The 18,630-nt window shown below is 49.1% G+C and overlaps 2 protein-coding genes across 2 annotated transcripts; one reads left to right on the plus strand and one right to left on the minus strand.

Moving 5' to 3' along the window:
- Positions 1-9,125: 9,125 nt before the first annotated feature.
- LOC116627617 (olfactory receptor 10K1-like) lies at positions 9,126-10,112 on the plus strand. Its single transcript, XM_032397471.1, has one exon. It carries the CDS (start codon positions 9,126-9,128, stop codon positions 10,110-10,112), a length of 987 nt encoding a protein of 328 aa, XP_032253362.1.
- Positions 10,113-15,923: 5,811 nt separating this feature from the next.
- LOC116627613 (sodium- and chloride-dependent creatine transporter 1-like) lies at positions 15,924-18,243 on the minus strand. Its single transcript, XM_032397465.1, has 3 exons — positions 18,148-18,243; positions 17,897-18,067; positions 15,924-17,480 (listed from the first exon to the last, which is right to left on the minus strand). The coding sequence occupies exons 1-3, from the start codon at positions 18,232-18,234 to the stop codon at positions 17,340-17,342; spliced, it is 399 nt and encodes a 132-aa protein (XP_032253356.1). The 5' UTR covers positions 18,235-18,243; the 3' UTR covers positions 15,924-17,339.
- Positions 18,244-18,630: the final 387 nt, after the last annotated feature.

Raw genomic sequence — 18,630 nt, forward strand, 5'->3', positions numbered from 1 at the left:
AGATGGCCAGAGGAGCAAGTACTTGAAGGAAAGAAAAAAACGGGCAGGAGTGCTAGGTAACTCTGTCTGCATCTCAATTGAGGGACTTCCTGTTGGTCTTGCCCTGTGCACTGTAGAGAAAATAAGACTGTGGAACCGCCTGAGCTGCAGGGAACTTGAAGATGCTTTAGACTCTCTTCCAAACCCATGCTCAGTGTCTGTGCTATTTGGAAATTCTTTCCTGGAGATAGATGTTCAGATCTGGAAAACACCATCCTTCAATCTCAAGGCCATCTTGCATCTTAGCACCTTTTGCTTTCTTTACTCATTCCGTGACTGAATGTTGAAACTGATTGCAGAGACTCCTAGAGGCACTTGGGGCGCAGTTGCCACTAGGTGGGCATGGAAGAACACTCAATAAATGCTTGTTAGAATCAAGAGCTCATGGTCTAGAGAGGAAACATGGAAAAAACAAGTGGAAGAAAGACATTATATGTTTGCTGGTCAACATTGAGTAGGTAATTTCCTTATTCTTGGGCTGCTTTTCCGTGCCATGACCTTCTCTTCTTGTTTCTCCTGGCCTGGGATGTGACCTGGACTGAGGGTGTGGTGGAAACGAGGCAGCTTTCACCACTAGATGACACCCTAGGGGAAGGTGGAACAGGGAGTCAAACAGATCAAGGTCTCTTTTGAATGCTGCATCTGGGATCGATGACATGCACAATGCACACGAGCTTGTGTTTCACATGAGCTGGCCAACATCTGTATTCCCAACATCTCCTCCTGCCATTCGCATTAGCATGCTCTTCTTCCTGGCCTGTTGGTGGAGATTTGAGACAGAGTCCTGAGGATGTTTTATAGCAAGAAGGTTTTGAAGTTATCCCACACTTAGACTGTCACCTGTAAATTTTGTAGCTGTTGGTAGCCATATTTGCTGCCATTCAGATAAGAGATGTAGGAGAAACTTGTCTTTAGAGAAAAAAGAAGAATGAAGCAGATCCACAAGGATGAGAAGTGGAAAGAGAGAAGGAGTCCTAATGATGTTTGAGCCTCTGGTTCCAGTTTGCTCCTGAGGCCTGGCTGCAGTCCAGTCCTGGATTTCTGGGAGACAGCTGCGCACCCCCAAATTGATATTCTTTTTTTTTTTTTTTAAGATTTTATTTATTTATTTGACAGAGAGAGACACAGCGAGAGAGGGAACACAGGCAGAGGGAGGGGGAGAGGGAGAAGCAGGCTTCTGCCGAGCAGGGAGCCCGATGCAGGGCTCGATCCCAGGACCCTGGGATCATGACCTGAGCCGAAGGCAGACGCTTAATGACTGAGCCACCCAGGCGCCCCTGATATTCTTATAATAAGTTCCCGTGGTTTCCTGGGCCAATTGGAGTTGGTTTCTACTGCGTTTGACCAATGGAATCCTAACCGGTGCATCTGTTTGTTCATCCTTCAGAAGGAGGTCTATGTCTACCAGAACTGGGAATTAGCAACTGCCTTCGGCTCAGGTCGTGGTCCCAGAGTCCTGGGATTGGGTCCTGCGTTGGGCTCCTGGCTCGGTGGGGAGCCTGCTTCTCCCTCTGACCTTCTCCCCTCTCGTGCTGTTTCTTGCTCTCTCTCTCTCTCTCTCAAATAAATAAATAAATAAAATCTTAAAAAAAAAAAGAACTGGGAATTAAGAGGGCTCCATCAGATGCTATGTTCCAGTCTTTCAGGCAGGGTGAAGAAAGATGGAAGAAATTTAGAGTGTGTTTTTGCCACTTAAGAGATCTGGTTGAATGTGAAGAGTAGTGAGGGAGGTGAGACTGGAGCCCAAGACAATGGCAGCAGTTTCTTTTATGATATTGATGTGGCAGCCAGTAGGCAGGTTGGGCACATTTCCCCTCAGAAAGCAACTCAATGGTAGCGCCTGGCTCTTTCCCCGGCATTGCCAAACGTAATCAGTATCAGGTGGGATAAAGATTCCCATAGGCTTCTTCTCAGAAGGTTGGGCTTCCAGAGGTTCTGCTGGGGCCAGATGTGTCTCCTTCCGGCAGCTGCCACATACCCCAACCTTACCTCCAGCCCTGGTCCTTCGCAGTGAGTGGATGTGATTCCCCAAGGAGCTCTTCTGACTCTGCCTTTAAAATACTCTTGTACCCTCTACACAAGTGCTAATAAAAGCGAGCTTCACAAAACAGTGATGCTCCATGCAGTCGGCTGAATAATGTCCCCCCAAAATTCATGTCCACCTGGAACCTACGGCAGGCCTAGGAAACAAGTACAGTCTGCAAGTTGGTGGTTGTCCTCAAAATGTTCCCGGCCTGTGTTAAGTACAGAAATCGAGTGTATATGCCGACAAAGTGAGTTTATGTCTGTTGAATCTGATAATAAAAACTATGTGTTTGTATTTAGTATGTCTTTTTTTCAGTTAATTTTACTAACAAATTTGACTGTATTTTACAAAAGTATCAATCCATTATAGATTGGAAATATTATTTTAAAAGAAAAAAAAGAAAGGTCCTTCACCAAGAAGAGTTGAGAAGGCCTACATTACCCCTAGCAAAAGCTGGCCGCAGCCCTTCAGAGTCTCCGATAAAGGGGTGCTGCTATTTGCTGCTGACCCCTCTCCCCTCATAATCTGTATGTCATTTGTCATGTTGGGGGACAACCGGAGCAAGGGTTCCATGCCCTCAAGTTGCTATATTGCCCAGAACTTCTCATTGTTCTTGTGTTTTGTTGTGTCAAAGTTAAAACCTCTTTATTAATTATTCTGATACAGAAGTAATACAATTTCTAGATTTGGGGAAGGTGGCAGCCGTGGCAATAATATCATTTTTGAATCTTCACAACCCTCCCCAATCCCCCCAAAAAAAAGACAGAGAGAGAGAGAATAAAATGGCAAAACCAAAAGTCTGAGGCAACATCTCCAACAAAACTAGGTGACAAGGGATCCCCATAAATTCTAAAATTTGGACTAGCTGAGACCAAACCTACCTACTTTCAGGTAATTCCAACTATGGAATTCTTTGTGGTTGCCCAAATACAAGGTGAGAAAATAAAGAGAACCTATCAATCTGTAGCTAACCTTCTCAGAACATGAAGAGACTGTTGAGGAAAAAACGATCAACCAATATGGTTGAAGCAATATGCTTCATAACATTCTAACCAAATACATGCATACAGTTCCATGGAGAAGAGCCCTAGTGTCCCAGCTGAGGGGGCAAAAGTGTGTGGTTTCCTCATGGTCCCAGGCAGGCACGGGACCCACAACCAGTATGGTGAAGAAGGGGGACTGGAGTTCACTCTGGGGACCAGAAGTGCTAGCTAAGAAACCAACAGAATTCTGAGGCCCCTAATCAGGACTGCATTCCTGCATACTTAGCACCACAATTTCTGAGAAATTGAAATACAAATATTAGCACTTAAATTGAGAATTTGGAGGAGTAAAGAAGGGCCAGAATTCTGAACCAACTGAGAGATACTACAAAAGTCCCAGTAGGTGGGGAAAGGAAACACAACCTTTACACTGGTAAAGGCTGGTTGGGAGTACAGCCTGCTATAGGGGCTGCCTGAGCTTGCTAATTCCCTACCCCCCTCCCAGCCTAGACTTGGAAAACCACTGGAGGGAGGTTTTGGGTCTGCAGAGCAGATTCACATCTCCAATATTGCTGTCTCCCACCCAGCTGGGTGGAAAGAGAGGAGAAAGAGACCACATCTGTCACACTCAGAACCTTTGTCAAATTAACCACTCAAAGAAATGTAGACCGATGGATGCATCTTCTTTCTAGAGGAAACCAGGGAAGAAAAGAGTTACCCCTCCTCAACACACACTCGAGATATTTCACAGATTTCTTTAAACTCTTTACCCACTCGGCTTAACCATTAAGTCTATATTATACCCACAGCCAAAAGTTTACTCCTTACTCTATTTTCTCATTCTAATTATTTCTAGCCAGCACTGTGTAACATATCTCATCAGAGGTTCTACAAGAGCAAATGACAACCATGAGATACTCTAATAATAAAAGCCCAACATACAAGATATCCCAGATATAAACCCATAATGAATTTCCCGGGAAGACAAGACTGTTTAAAACTGTTGCTGCAAGTTGAAGTTTAAAAACATTAGAGAAAAGCCCAAAATAAAGGTCTTTTGAGCTTATGAGCTAAAGTTGAAAGAAACTGAAGTCCCAAATCGTTCTCTGCAACCTCCCTTCTGCTCAAATGGAGAGGTTCTGGATGATTAGTGGAAAGTTCTGCAGTGTGGGCTGCCGTCCACAGGAATGGGTGTTGTTCGCTCAGGGTCCCAGCAATGAGATTATTTTAGTGCCAACTTACCCAGGATCTTCCCTTTTACAGAGTATAAACAGTTAGTAGAATGCACACAAATATCCACCCCGGCCCTATCACCACCAAATGTGGAAGTCAAGCCAATGTCCAGTCCCAGCAGAATGATGCTCCCAGAATTCAATGCTGTGTTGCCCCAAATCCTATCAGAATCTGTAATGTCTAACCGGAAGGAGATGCAGAAAACGTGGGTAGTTTTGAGTGATGCGGTAGCTTGAACTGTCACTGCTTTAGAACGTCTAGGAATTTGCAGAGGTAGCAACCCCAGTACTTAGGTCTCATTCGAGGTGCCTTTCTTTCAAAGTGTTCAGTTTAGATCTTAAACCTCTGTATTTTCCATTCCTCCCTGGGTAATCCTGGTATTAAAGCAGGTACCGTCAGCCCTGGGCCACACTGCTGTGCCCACTGGCCCTGCCAAAGATTTTTTTGCGGCCTTGACCTCTGTCTCCAGGCTAGGTCTCTCTCTTGGGCTCCCACTGGTTTCTGCTGAGCCAATCAGCTCAGGAAGATTCAGTGACTTTGTTTTCTAGGTCCTTCTCTTTCCCTTTACAGCACGTGCCGGGCAAGATCACGTCAAGGAGGTGTTCCCAAAGCCTGTTACGAGGCCTTTGTCTCCATTAGAAAGCAGAAGAGCTTTTGTATTAGAAATTGTGGCCAAGAGGAGTGAGGAGCTGGAGAGGAGGAAGAGGAGGATGGAGGTGCTGAAAGAGTCTCACACACTCACCTTGGAGTGTTGGGAGCCCCTCTGGGGGCAGGATCACAGACAGAAACAGCTGGAATGATTGGGGGGCTTGATTCAAAGCACAAACAGGGCTTCATGGGGGTCCTGTTTCCTGTTTTGGGGTGTGGCAAAATGCTGGAGAGAGGGCCTTCTCCTCGCTTCTGCCCAGAACCCAGCACCATGCTGGTCCTCTAAGGAATGGAAGGTTCTGAGACATGGCAATGGCTTTGGCCTGGGCACTGGTATTCCTAAAAGGGGCAGGGGTGGTCAGGAGACTTTTTTGGAGCAATTCTGTGGGCAATGGAAGCGAACAAAAGCCCAGAGCAGCTGCAGCGTGTAGACTGTTGGATGAATGCGGGCAAAGCATTAGGGGGACCCCAGAGGTAAACTGGATCCTGCTTTGCTAAGATGCAGACCGTGATACAGGTTGGACATTGGGCTGTCTGTAACCTGGGAATGGGGAGATGAAGGTGTCAGACAGAAGGTCAAGTCAGCTGAGTAGTAGCGTTCTCAAGGGCTCACAACTTTTATTCCCCACCTCATTCAGGTTTTGTGCATCAAAAATGGAGGGCCCCCCCCCGATAGCCCAGATGATGCCCCTTTGTAGTCATTACAAAGAATCACAGGCTCTCTGCGTTGTGGATTGGGGAGCTTAAAAGGCCACCAGCCTTGGGTTCCGTTGTCCACTTTATGTTTCTCCCTAGCAAGGCTTGATTGCTTGATTCCAATCCAGGCAAACCTGTACACTCTCTGCCTCTAAAATCAGCAGTTGATTGCAGTTCCAGCAGATCAGAGTTAAATAACCTTGTCAAGACCTATACTGTATTTGTTTGCAAAGAAAACATAAGTCATTGGGCTTGGGTTTGGGTTTAGGTTCAGCAATATGACCTGGGGAAGGCACTCCCCTTGGTGGCGGACCACAGGGACAGCCTCCTTCTTGACCTGTCCTCCAGGACTTCCAGAGTCCTGCCTTCACTATTATTTAACTCAAGTGACAGAACGAGACAACTCCTCTGAAGACTCTCCCTTCTTAAGAGCCATCAGGCGATACTTCCGAGGGTTTGCTCCCTGTGGTCCAGACGCACAGGAAAGCCACCTCTGGGCTCTGGGAAGCTGTGCTGTCAGATCCAGCCACCTGTCCCTGCCCCCGCTCCCCCGAAGATGGGCTGTTCCTCCTCTTCAGGTTCCCTCGCCAACAGCAGGCAATAACAGAAGAACCTCTGGCAGGGCTTCTGCCGGATTTCCATCCCGTGCACTGATCCGCCCTCCCAGGTAACAGCAGGGTGGTCACGGGACATGGGAAAAGAGCAGGAAGGTTACACTGGCTGGATAGCAGGGCCATGGAGTGCGATAAGAAAGACAGAAAGCACTTCAACGCAAAAGTAATAAAAGACCAATTAAATTATAATTTATTTTATGTTTTATTTACTTTTGTTTATAGATATTTGTTATAATGTGTTATTATTTAATTACAATTAATGACATTATAGTGCATCCATACTGTAGCAGGTAAAAAGAATGAAGTAAACGACTATACATTGACTGAAAGCTTCTCTCGGACATTTTATTAGGTGAAAACACTAAGGGCATTAAGTTTGTATACTATGATCCCATTCAAGCTTTTTAATGTGTGAGTGTGGTGAATGTGTATGTATATATGTGTGTGAATGTGTGTTAATGTATGTGTGTACGTGTGTGTGTGTGTGTGTGTAGGTGAGCGGCTATGTGTGTGTGTACACATCTGTGAGTGTATATGTGTGTGTCCGTGTGTGTGCACCTGTGTGTGAGTTATGTGTGTTTATACACACAGGACAAAGCAGGAAAGGGACTAAACCTCACCGCTAAGAATGGCACTCTCAGGGAAGGTGGGAGTACGATTGAAGGAATAGAATCTTTTTTTTAAACTTTTTTTTTAAAGATTTTATTTATTTATTTGACAGACAGAGAGACAGAGAGAGAGGGAACACAAGCAGAGGGAGAGGGAGAGGGAGAAGCAGGCTCCCCACAGAGCAGGGAGCCCGATGCGGGGCTCGATCCCAGGACCCCGAGATCATGACCTGAGCCGAAGGCAGACGCTTCACCCACTGAACCACCCAGGTGCCCAGGAACAGAAACTTTTACATTAACTTTCACTTCTCACTTTTTAAGTGTTAGGATTATGTGTGAATTTTACTTTCATTTGTGTGTTTTTCAGTATTTTCAATCCCCATATTTCCATAGCACTGCCACAAGGAAAAAGAGTAGAAGTGATTTGCTGTGGCAAAGCTAAAGCCAAGGGTCCTAGCCCATGGAAGATTAATTTGAATCTGGAAAATATGCTCTCACTCATCCACAGTTATCCAGGGACAAACGAGCTCCAGGGAAGCCAGGCTGCACTGCGTGCTTTGCCAGGACAGGGGACTGCAGGTGGGAACTTACTGTGATTTCTAGTCAGGGCTGATGGTGTGGCTGGGAGCAAGGCATGGGTCACCCGGGAAAAAGACCTCATGACCATGTGCTCTGAAATGAGGAGTGGACAAGCTGCCCTCTAGGGACCCATCCAACTCCAAGAATCCAAGTGCCAATTAGGTCAATAAAAACCAAAATAATAGTGTAACACACAAGTGATTGGGAAACTGGAATCACAACCCTTGTCTAGGCCTAGAATTAGTGGGACCAGGGGCGCCTGGGCGGCTCAGTCCGTTAAGCGTCCGACTCTTGATTTTGGCTCAGGCCATGATCTCAGGGTCTTGGGATGGAGCCCCATGTCGGGCTCTGCGAACAGCAGGGAGTCTGCTTGAAGATTATCTCTCTCCCTCTGCCCTCCCCCCACCCCACAATCAGGCTCTCCCTCTATCTAAAGTAAATAAATAAAATCTTAAAAAAAAAAAGAATGGGTTTTCAGGTTTCACTGAACCCGCTTTGAGTCTCAGTGGTCCCAGTAGAAATGGTATGTACCTAAGCGAGCTTCTGTCCTTTAGGGGACAACCCCACCTCCATGGGACCCTTAAGTCCTGCTGATTCTAGATTTGTTACATCTCTAGAATCTTTAGAAATCTTCTCCTCTCTTCTGCTGCGAGGGAGGGATGCACAGGAAGAAATCTCAGGCTAAACATAACTTGTAATTTGGGTCCCGCCAAGTGAAGAAGGAAGCAAACATGTCCCCCAAAGTCCAGGAAGCTGCTGAGTCTTATCCCCTCTCTCCTGCACTCTGGACACAGACCAGCCAAAGCCATTGTCCCACCAGGCACTCAAACCCCCATTGTCCTGAGAGTTCAATGCCTGACCCTAGACTAACTGTAGAGGATGCAGAAATGAGCAACAAGCATTTATTCAATAGTTATTGATACTCCCAACATGTGTAAGCCAATGTTTGAGAGGCTGAATAAGACACCACTCTTGCTATCATGGAACTCACAGGCTGCTGTGTTACACAGAGAAATAATAATAAAAAAAAAATCACAGGAGTCAGTGGTAAATAATATGGTTGGGGAAGCCCAGAGTGCTGTGGGAACCTAAGGGAGGGACTAACTCAGTCCAGGGGTCAGGGTAGGTATCTGGAAGGAGGTGATGCATAATCCTGGGATTCCCTGGAGTCCTGGGAGCTTGGGGGAGGTGGGAAAAGTGGAATGCTACAGCTGATGCACAAGTCACAAGTGTCTTGAAAATCAACTCACCGGACCTTACATTCTACAAGAATTCCCTACAGCATCAATGACCCTGCAGGCCCAGCCTCTGTTTAAACCTATTTAACAACGTCAAGCTCAGCCCCTCCATCCCCACTCAAAGACAACTCTTCAAAATGTAAAAGAAAGACTGTCATTAAAGTCTTTGAAAAACAACTCCATATATAGACTTTACTCATCCCACTTCCTTTTTTATAATAACTCAACAGGTGAAGTAAAGTGGCATCACAGTGAACAGTTCATTCTCAGTGAACAGAGGGCAGAATTCCAAAAAGCTAATAGGAAGAAGACAAGGGCCAAGCCTGGCAAAGGGAGGTGGAGGTCCTATAGAGCTGGCTACACTCCCATCTCTAGAAAGGGCCCTAGGGCCTTCCATGACTTGGAGAATTGCTAGAAAACTGCCTTTTCCAGCCTAGGAGTTCTACAGAGGACAATGTAGGATGGCCCTACTGCAGAAAAACCACACCTTAAGCTCTGAGTTTATCATCTTGGGCTTTGGGGACCTGGCCGAACTGCAAATCTTCTTTTTTGGACTCTTTCTAATCATCCATCTCGTCACCCTAACAGGGCACACAACTATTGTGCTCATCACCCTCATTGACTCCTGCCTCCAGACCCCCATGTATTTCTTCCTTCGCAATCTGTCCACCATTGAAATTTGCTATATATTGGTGATTGTCCCCAACATGCTGGCCAATTTCCTATCCAGGAGCCAGCGGATGCCCTTCCTGGGCTGTGCCTTGCAAATGTACCTCTTCATCGCCCTGGGTGGTGTAGAGTGTTTCCTCCTGGCCGTGATGGCCTATGATCGTTTTGTGGCCATCTGCAACCCACTGCGCTACACAGTCATCATCACTAGGGCCTTCTGTCTGCAGATGTTGACTCTGGCATGCATCAGTGGCTTTGCACTCTCACTCACCCTGACTACGCTGATATTCCTCCTGCCCTTTTGTCAGTCCCACGAGATCAATCATTTCTTCTGTGACATCCCTGCTGTGCTATTTCTGGCCTGCTCGGACACAAGAGCCAAAGAGATTGCAGTCTTCCTTGTCTGCATGCTCATCCTGTTGATTCCCTTCTTGCTGATTCTGCTCTCCTATGCATTCATTATTGCTGCCATCCTCAGAATGCACTCAGCCGAGGGAAGGAGCAAAGCCTTTTCCACCTGCGCTGGGCACCTGCTGGTCTCTGTTCTGCACTATGGCTGCGCAATATTCATCTACATTCGCCCCAAGTCGTGCTACACCCCGGAACAGGACAAAATTGTGTCCTTAATCTACACCAATGTAACTCCCATGCTCTACCCTATGATCTATAGTCTGAGGAACAAGGAAGTCAAGGGTGCCCTCAGAAGACTTCTGGTGAGCTATAACCAGATGAGGCAGCAACCCAATGCAAGGGGAAGGGGAAGATACCTATCTTCATAACTGATCTGGCCCCCTTTCAAGAACCCAGTTGGTTGGGGCGCCTGGGTGGCTCAGTCGTTTAGCGTCTGCCTTCGGCTCAGGTCATGATCCCAGGGTCCTGGGATCGAGCCCCGCATCGAGCTCCCTGCTCGGCGGGAAGCCTGCTTCTCCCTCTCCCACTCCCCCTGCTTGTGTTCCCTCTCTCGCTGTGTCTCTCTCTGTCAAATAATAAATAAAATCTTAAAAAAAAAAAAAGAATCCAGTTGGTCATCCCACAGCACACCTTGTGGTTCCTTCCACTCCTCCCTCTGAGGACTACTCCATGGTTCTGTGCACCTGGACCTTACAGCCCCCTTTCCTGTGGTAAGAGAAATAGAATGAATCCTAAGGCTTTCCAAGATGTGGCAGTTCTGGGGTGTTTGTGGATGTTGCACTGTCCCTTCATGGACAATTACATCTATCATCTGGAGCACTGTCAGAGACAGACATTGATAGGAAGAAGGTCATGAGCTGACCCAAACAAAACAGTAAGGCGACAATTTCTCTGGCCAAAGAGCTAGCAGGAACAAAAATACAAAGAGCTCCTAAGTCGAAACTAGGTAAAGTGGAAAGGCAGAGCCAACTCTGAAACTGAATCCCACATCATCAGAAGATAACCTGGAGATCACCTGAGACATAACGATGCCAACTGAATCAGTGGCACCACCAGGGGCCTGTAACCTGTTCTATCTTCATCCCATTCACCATCCTCGCTAAGGCATTTTACAATCTCCCCACTTCTGGCCTCTGGGCCAGCTGACTCCTCCTCATCCTTTAGTGCCCCCCCCATCCCTGGTGGCCTGTGCAGACTGCCTCCCTTCTGATCTACCCTGCTAGGCTTGGGGAGGTGCTCCTCCTCTGTGGCCCCATGTGCTTACTCATCATCTGGTATTGAAGAGGTTTGCCTGTCTCCCTGACTGGCCTGGAGACTCCTTGAAGGCAAGAACTATCATTAATTTCTGTCATCCCCGCCCCTGGCACATAATAGGTGTTCAATAATAAGTAATTGAACTGTGAACCCCCATGAGCTTTGGCATAGGAATATCTTCAGACCCCAGATGCTAACAGAATTAAAGCCTTCAATATTCTGCTGAGCTGAGGCCTCTGTGATTCAGGGACTCATGTCGGGTGTAATGATCCCAAGAAAGTGTTTGCTGACTCCACTTCCACCCCACAGGCTGGGATAAATGATAAATGCCATGGGTCCCTGTGTTCCCCTCCATCACAGCACTTAGCAGGAATAATTCTTGAATGAATGAATGAATGAGTGAATGAATGAATGAGCACCCTGTGTGTACCAAGTGCTGGACATGGGACTTGGGGTACAGAAAAGCATAAGACATTGTCTCTGCCCTCAAGGAGCTTAGAAATTAGCCTGGGGGGGCAGTTAGACACCAAGACAACTCGTTTTAATGCAATGGTTACAAACTATTCATTCATAGAAAGGAGTAACTAGTCCCAGCACCATACCTTTGAACACCCACATGCTGTTAAAAGGGTCAGGAAGGAAGGGGCCTAGGACCTTGATGACCCTTCATTGGACAACTAAACCAACACCATGACCACATCCCTCTAGACTCCGTGTTCAGTCAACAATACATTTCCTTATACTTTAAGCCCATAAAGCATTCTTAAGTGATGCACAGAAAAACATCATGAGCATCAGTTATTTCCAACCTTGCCTGCTCTCCTCAGGTCACGGCTCTTACCGTCTTGCTTATCATGCTAGGCGATGATCCCATTTTCTACCACAAAGAGGCTCTCAGAGCCATCAGAGGGGGCACCCCTCAGTGGGAGCGGCAGATCCTGGAGGGCAGGAACAATATGGATCATTTTTCTAGTGCCCAGCCCTACTTGCTCTTTGGTCAGTGTGACTGCAAGTCACTGAGAGAATATGGTGACAACAGAGAAGAATCCACTAAAGTCTCTGCCCAGGAGCACGTAGACCAGCAAATTCCTGCTGACAGTCCAAAGCTAATGATGCTATGCTGAAAGATAAGCCCCTGTTGCTATCAAATGGGGCAATCCTTTTGCACACTTCCTGGGATTGTGGTGAGGATTGCAAGGCACTATGCTCGGAAAGAGATGCCTAGCCCAGCACCTGGCATGCCAAGTGCTGGATCCACAGCAGCAGGAATTAAGCACAGCTCGGTGCAGCACTGGGTCCCTCCGCACTGCCACATTGCTAAATTAAATCCATGTATGGGGGGGGCGCCTGGGTGGCTCAGTCGTTAAGTGTCTGCCTTCGGCTCAGGTCATGGTCCCAGGGTCCTGGGATCGAGCCCCGCATCGGGCTCCCTGCTCAGCGGAGAGCCTGCTTCTCCCTCTCCCACTCCCCCTGCTTGTGTTCCCTCTCTCTCTGTGTCTCTGTCAAAAAAATAAATAAAAATCTTTTAAAAATAAATAAATAAATAAATCCATGTATGGGGAGAGGGGGAGAGAGACTGTTGATGATGTCACCCACCTCAACCCTACCCAGGCCCTGTGCGTCAGGGCCATGTGATGCCCTCATAAAAGAGTGCGTGGGCACCCCTGTATTTGGACAACCTTAGGTGGGTGCCTCTTCTTTTATCACTTCAAGAAACATTAGCTCCCACTGCTGTCTCCCCTAAATCCTTCCCTAGTTTCAAAATAAAGTAGTGAAATGTTGACAAGTGGAGCTGGGTGAAGGGAGGGTAGGATTTTTAATACTATTATCTCTCCTGTGTGTAGATGTGTAATTGCCATAATAAAGAGTTTTTAAAGGTAAAGGTACTAATGAGCCTCCTTTGCCCGAGCAGTCCCCTTGCTTAGAATGCTCTCTTGCATCTTTGCCATTGATCTAACCTCCATACTTCCTTTAAGGCCCAGCTCAAGTACCATTTATTCCATGACCCCTTTTTGATTACTGCCTTGGTCCACTTCTCACTGAAGGCAGCTCTAATGAGAATGTCGCTGACAGGAGTACAGCCTCAGGTTCCCATCCAGCATGGCCTTGCTATCTGTGAGAAAAGGAAGTGACGGCGCCAACCCAGGGACCCCGTGCACGCACATCCGGCCTGGGAGGGGAGGGGCCAAGACAGGAAGCCCCGCCACTCCAGGCAGCACAGGGTGCCCTAGGGAGGAGGGAGAGCTCTGGAGATCACAGGGCCCCTGCAGGGATGTGGGGCAGGGAATGGTCAGAGGTGACGATAGCCTACTACCCTCCTCAGCAGTCTGGGGGGGGTGTGTTCCCAGAAGGAAGGAGCCAAGGAATCTGTAAGGGAAGAGAAAATGCCGACTTGGCCTAAGGTAGCCCAGGAACAGTGGCTAGGACACATTTAGGGGGATTGACTGGATGGGAGATGACATTAGAACATGAGTGGCTGTGGAAACACCTGTCATCAAGACAGGAATAAGAGAGGGAAGCATTTGGGGAATGAGGGAAAATAGTGAGGTCAGTTGGGGGCTGGTTGTGTTCCGGGCGCCTATAGGACATCCTAGTTTGGGTTGATAACTGACTCGAAGCTCAGGAGGTCAAGAAAAATGTTGAGTATCTGGCAAAGAGATCCACATTGATTTACCCATCACCTTCCTTGAATTTATACGCCCTGGCCCTGTCACCTCTTAACCATAGTCATTACAGATGATGCCTAATGTGTTTTTAAATATATTTACTACAAAAAAGGGGGGGGGGGCGCCTGGGTGGCTCAGTCAGTGAAGCATCTGCCTTCGGCTCAGGTCATGATCCCGGGGTCCTGGGATCGAGTCCTGCATCGGGCTCCCTGCTCTGCGGGGAGTCTGCTTCTCCCTCTCCCTCTGCCTCTTCCCATGCTTGTTTGTGCTCTCTCTCACTCTCTGACAAATAAATAAATAAAATCTTTTAAAAATAAATATATATATATATATATATATATATATATATATATATTTACTACATTCTGAGCAAATTTTCTCTGATTCAGAAACTCGAAGGCTGTGACTGGTACCCAGGCCGGCATGCGCACTATGGAGAACAGGGCTGTGAGTGCTGAGCCCTCCTGAGTATCTAGTTGCCTGTGTTTTCTGTGTTCACACACATATGTGCATGTGTACAGAAGTACCTGGAAGGGGGAGAAAAGCAAAATATTTCTTCATGTAATATTGATGAAATACTGATGAAGCAAACTATCAGTTGCCCTCTGGAGGAATAACTTTCCAGGTAGGATGAGCATTATGCGTGGAATTTAGAAAGGGTTGCTTTTTGGAAGCAGCTGAAAATCTGGAAGACAGGCAAGGCTGTGCTGCGCTGGCCCCGAGGTTGTTAGCCTGGGACTGGGATTTGGTGACTTCGGGGACTTCATCACAATCCTCCTAACTGTATCCAGAAAAGGTGCCAATTAGAAGCACTTTCAAAGGAAAGATTGGCCTCCAATGAATTGAACAAAACTATTAAAACCTCAACAAAGTCGTTCATTTGGGAACCAATTAGAAGTTTTTCCGAACAATGATTGCTGAATAACTTCCTTAATTTGTGTTCTGCTTACAAAGGTAGTTCATGCTCACTGTCAAAAATAAAGAAAATATGGGCAAGTTTGGAAAAGAAAACAAAGATCAGTCATCTCACTTACTAAGACAACCACAACGAAAATGTTGGTGTCTCAGGATGAGATGAGCTCATTCATATTCAGCGCTTAGAACACTGACTGCAACACGGTAATCACCCAATAAATGTGACTGGTTATTATTATTCCATCGTTGGTAGGCTTGCAAAAGACTTTCCCCGTTCAAAACTCAAATAAAGCTCATCTACATGTTCTTCTAGTATTTCATATTGATTTTACTGTGTATGTAATACACAAATACTTCGTCATTATGAACAATTTGTATAATACAGAAACTTGTGGCAAAAAATGTGGATGTAGTCCTTCACTCACTTCCCTCCCATGCTCCCCTGACATACGTAACAACAGTCTAACATGTCACTCACTGCTTGTTTGTCCAGTCCTAGTTCATTGCATTGATTCAAACAGCACTGGCACCTCCAAATTATCTCTCCAAAGGCTAAGGGAAGGAGGCATTTCTTTAGTGACTCTTGGCCGCATCAGCAGAGAACTCTGTCCAGGAGGGCAAACGCCCTGCACTTCCCAGCCCACCTTGTGCACAGGCTGAACAAAGGGAGAAAAAGTAAGATGTTTGAGGAGCTGGGTGGGAGCACTGGCGCCAGGTCCAGAGGTGCCAACTGCGGGAGAAAACAGTCAGAGGGCACGAGGGGGTACAGGACCCCAGGACACAGCACAATCTAAGGTGTGAAAAAATGTCTATGGAAATAAAAGGCACAGGAATAAGCAGCCTGCACGTGATGGTGACCAGAAAGAGGTTCCACGGGCACGTGGGACACGCCGGAAAGAGCTCGTTAGCAAGTCAAAGCAGACCTTTCCATTTGTCTTGACGGACCGATGTCGGCGTGACCCAGTCATAATACTTGGACAATAGTCTTCATCCTCACATCCAATCCTGCCTGAAATCTATGACTTTGACCTGCTAACAGTTCTTCCTGTGTTTCTCATCAATCCCTTTATCCACCTTCCCTGCTCTCGTGTCCGTCTCCGCCCTACCGTCAGCCTCCCTCCCCAAGTATGTCAGCTCCGCGGGGAAGAGGCTTGCCGCCCGCTTCCGTACCTGCTCTATTCCCAGGTCCTGGAACAGCGGCGGGCGCGGGGACCCTCAGAACAAACACTTGCCCGAGGCAGCAGCTCGAGGTGGGGAGGCCTCCCCACCACCCCTGCAGCCCCAACAGCCTCCCTCCCCCGCCACCCCTCCCTCGTGACAAGCAGAGGCAGAGCAGGAGCCAGCTTTGGAAAATGACATGTTTTTATTGCTATGTTTGCAGTGGCTTTTTAGCACAGTAAGAACGTCCCCGCTGGACCCCTGCCCTCACCCAGTCCCACCTCTCCGACCGATGTCGGGGTGGCGTGGGGGAAGCCTTTCTAGGGCCCACTCGGCTGTCTCGGGATCGGACGTGACACACACGTGGGTTAATTAAAGCTGCTACATGGAAGACTTGAGACGTGGGAAGTGCATCAGCTTTAAGCTCGCAGGTGGGAGCCATGCCCGGGATCCCTCCCCTGGCTGGTGCCCACCTCGGATCCCTGCAGTCGTGCCCAGCCCGGGGGGGTGGGGAGGGGAGGGCAGGGTGCGGGCGAGCCTGAGCATGCCGGGGGAGCAGCCCCCGATCGCCGGGGTCACAACGCCGCATCTGCTTCACCCCGCCGACCTGTGGGCAGAGGGGGCGGGGGGGGTGCTCCTGGAGGCCCCCCCCTCCCCCGGCCGTACACTCTTTCCACCCCAGTCTGGGGCCAGGGACTACACACGCACACCCACACGACAGACTCGCACGCTCAACAGCTTGAAGCTTTTGCCTATGAAAATTAGATCTCTAAGTTCACACTCCTTGGCTGGGGCAGAGGACTAAGGGGGTGCTGAAAGGGACAGGGAGTGGCAGGGAGAGGGACGTTGGGCTGTTTCCTCTTTAGAAATATACAGGCAGAAATCTCTTTCCTCAAGTTTTTATAAAATGTGCAAAATACAAGCCTCATGTGCCCACAGGCACAGTTTACACCTGGTATTCACCTTTGCTAAGAGAGGTCTAGGCTTCCCCTACATCCTCACGCACACACGCATTCGTACACAAGCTCACACAATTGATATTGGTGGCAATCGGCGCAGGAACCGGGAGGTCCCGTCGCTGGCTGGCTCTCTAAGCTTCTAGAAGAGGGACGGGGAGAGGGGTCTAGCCCCGCTGAAGTAGTCGCCTTGGTTCTGCTGCCCCTCCCTCGCCTTCCTGCTCTCCTCTGCTGCCCGGGTCCCCCAGCTGTCACTGCTGCCTCTAGGGGGGAGGGGCCGCCCGAGGGTGCGGCGGGCAGAGCCCGGAGAGGCAGGCGTGGTGGGGCTGGGGGAGACGCTTCTGCGGCGGGCACCGGGGGGAGGGCGGTCGGCAGGGCCTGGGAAGCAGCGTGTGTACCAGCTTGGTTGGGGGGCGGGGTGGGGAGGCGTCTATTTTTGGTGGGTTGTGATATTTTTGGTGTTTTATTAAAAATGGAAAAAAAAAGTTATTTTAGTTAGCACTCGTGGTGCTTCGTCCCCGCCCTCCCCAGGCAGACCCCAAAAGTGTCAGGGAAAGGCAAGCCCCCTGGAGGGGTGGGGGGGGGCTAAAGCAGGGGCTGCTATGGCTACAAGAGGGTGAGCTGGTGATGGGAGCCGGGGTGCCTGTCACATGACGCTCTCTACCACCACCACCTTGCTGCTCTCGGACACTGGGGTCAGGGTGGTCAGGCCCCTGACGTCGGAGTCCTGAGCTCTATACTCCAAGTGGTGGAGGCCCCACACAGGCTGCGTCAGGTGCTGCCAGCGCTGCAGGAGAGAGGGGGGACACGTTGAGTCCCTGGGCCATGGCGGGGGTGGGGGGGGTGGGGGGGGAGTGCACATGCTTGCCCTCGGCCTCTCTGCACTTGCCGCCACCTGCCACCGGCTGGGGACCAGGGCCCCTCCTCCCGTGGGTACTGACCACACCCCACTCTCTGGACCAGGGAAAGGGGTGAGAGGCTAGGGACAGACCTCTCCTCCCGCCTCCTCCCCCCTCCCAGTGACCTCAGTCCCCGGGGGGGCCAGCGTTCCTTCCATCCACCCCACCCCCCCAGCAGGCCCCGGAGACTCCTAGCACAGTGGTTACGTCCTAGTGGGCGGGAGAACGGGCACTCTGGAGGTAATGCCTTGAGCCGGTGCAAGGGAGGGACTCGAACAGGGGAGAGGCGGTAGGGCAGACTGACCTCAGCCATGGTCCCCTTGGCCCTGAGGAGGCAGCCCAGGAGGTGGAGGGGCACGCACAGCATGGAGGAGAGAGCGAAGCCCCAGCCCATGGCCTCGCCCCACCATGGATACACGTAGGTGTTGTTGTAGACCAGCGGCTTGTAATACACCACGTTGAAGATGAAGATGCCCTGTGGGTGAGAAGCCCTGCTCTCAGCCGGTGGCGGGCCCTCGGCGTCCCTCCCCCTGCTCAGCCTCCCCTGGCCCTTACCATGCAGACCAGTGGGGTGAAGAAGGACCAGCACCATTTCATCCAGGGGCAAGGTCGGTACCCGATCATGCAGGCAACGTCGTCCATGAACCGGTCGGCTCCTGGGGCGGGTGGGGCAGGAGGGCTGGAGCTAGAGACCCCGCTGGGGAGGGTTGGGGGGGAGGGTTGCTAGAGGGGAGGTGGATGGGGGGATGGGGTAATTGGGTGATGGGCATTAAGGAGGGCACGTGATGAGATGAGCACTGGGTGTTATACGCAACTGATAAATTACTGAACACTACATCAGAAACTAATGATGTACTATAAGTTGGCTAACTGAACTTAAATTAAAAAAAAAAAAACTCACAGAAAAGAAAGGAGGAATAGATAAATCCGCAATCGGAGGTAAACATTTTAACACTCCTCTTTTAGTAATTGATAGAACAATATTGCAGAAAATCAGACCTAGAAGAGCAAATTGAAATCTAAATACATGGCGGGAAA

Source organism: Phoca vitulina, unplaced genomic scaffold (genome assembly GCF_004348235.1).
Source record: "Phoca vitulina isolate PV1807 unplaced genomic scaffold, GSC_HSeal_1.0 scaffold99, whole genome shotgun sequence".
Lineage (NCBI taxonomy): Eukaryota > Metazoa > Chordata > Mammalia > Carnivora > Phocidae > Phoca > Phoca vitulina.

What these genes read in the sequence shown, in the direction of transcription:
- LOC116627613 (XM_032397465.1), bottom strand. Translation starts at nt 18,234, where the DNA reads ATGGACGACGTTGCCTGCATGATCGGGTACCGACCTTGCCCCTGGATG. An exon ending in TCACCCCACTGGTCTGCATG is followed by an intron (nt 18,068 to 18,147) that starts GTAAGGGCCAGG and finishes TCTCACCCACAG; the next exon opens with GGCATCTTCATCTTCAACGT. An exon ending in CCAAGGGGACCATGGCTGAG is followed by an intron (nt 17,481 to 17,896) that starts GTCAGTCTGCCC and finishes TCTCTCCTGCAG; the next exon opens with CGCTGGCAGCACCTGACGCA.
- LOC116627617 (XM_032397471.1), top strand. Translation starts at nt 9,126, where the DNA reads ATGGCCCTACTGCAGAAAAACCACACCTTAAGCTCTGAGTTTATCATC.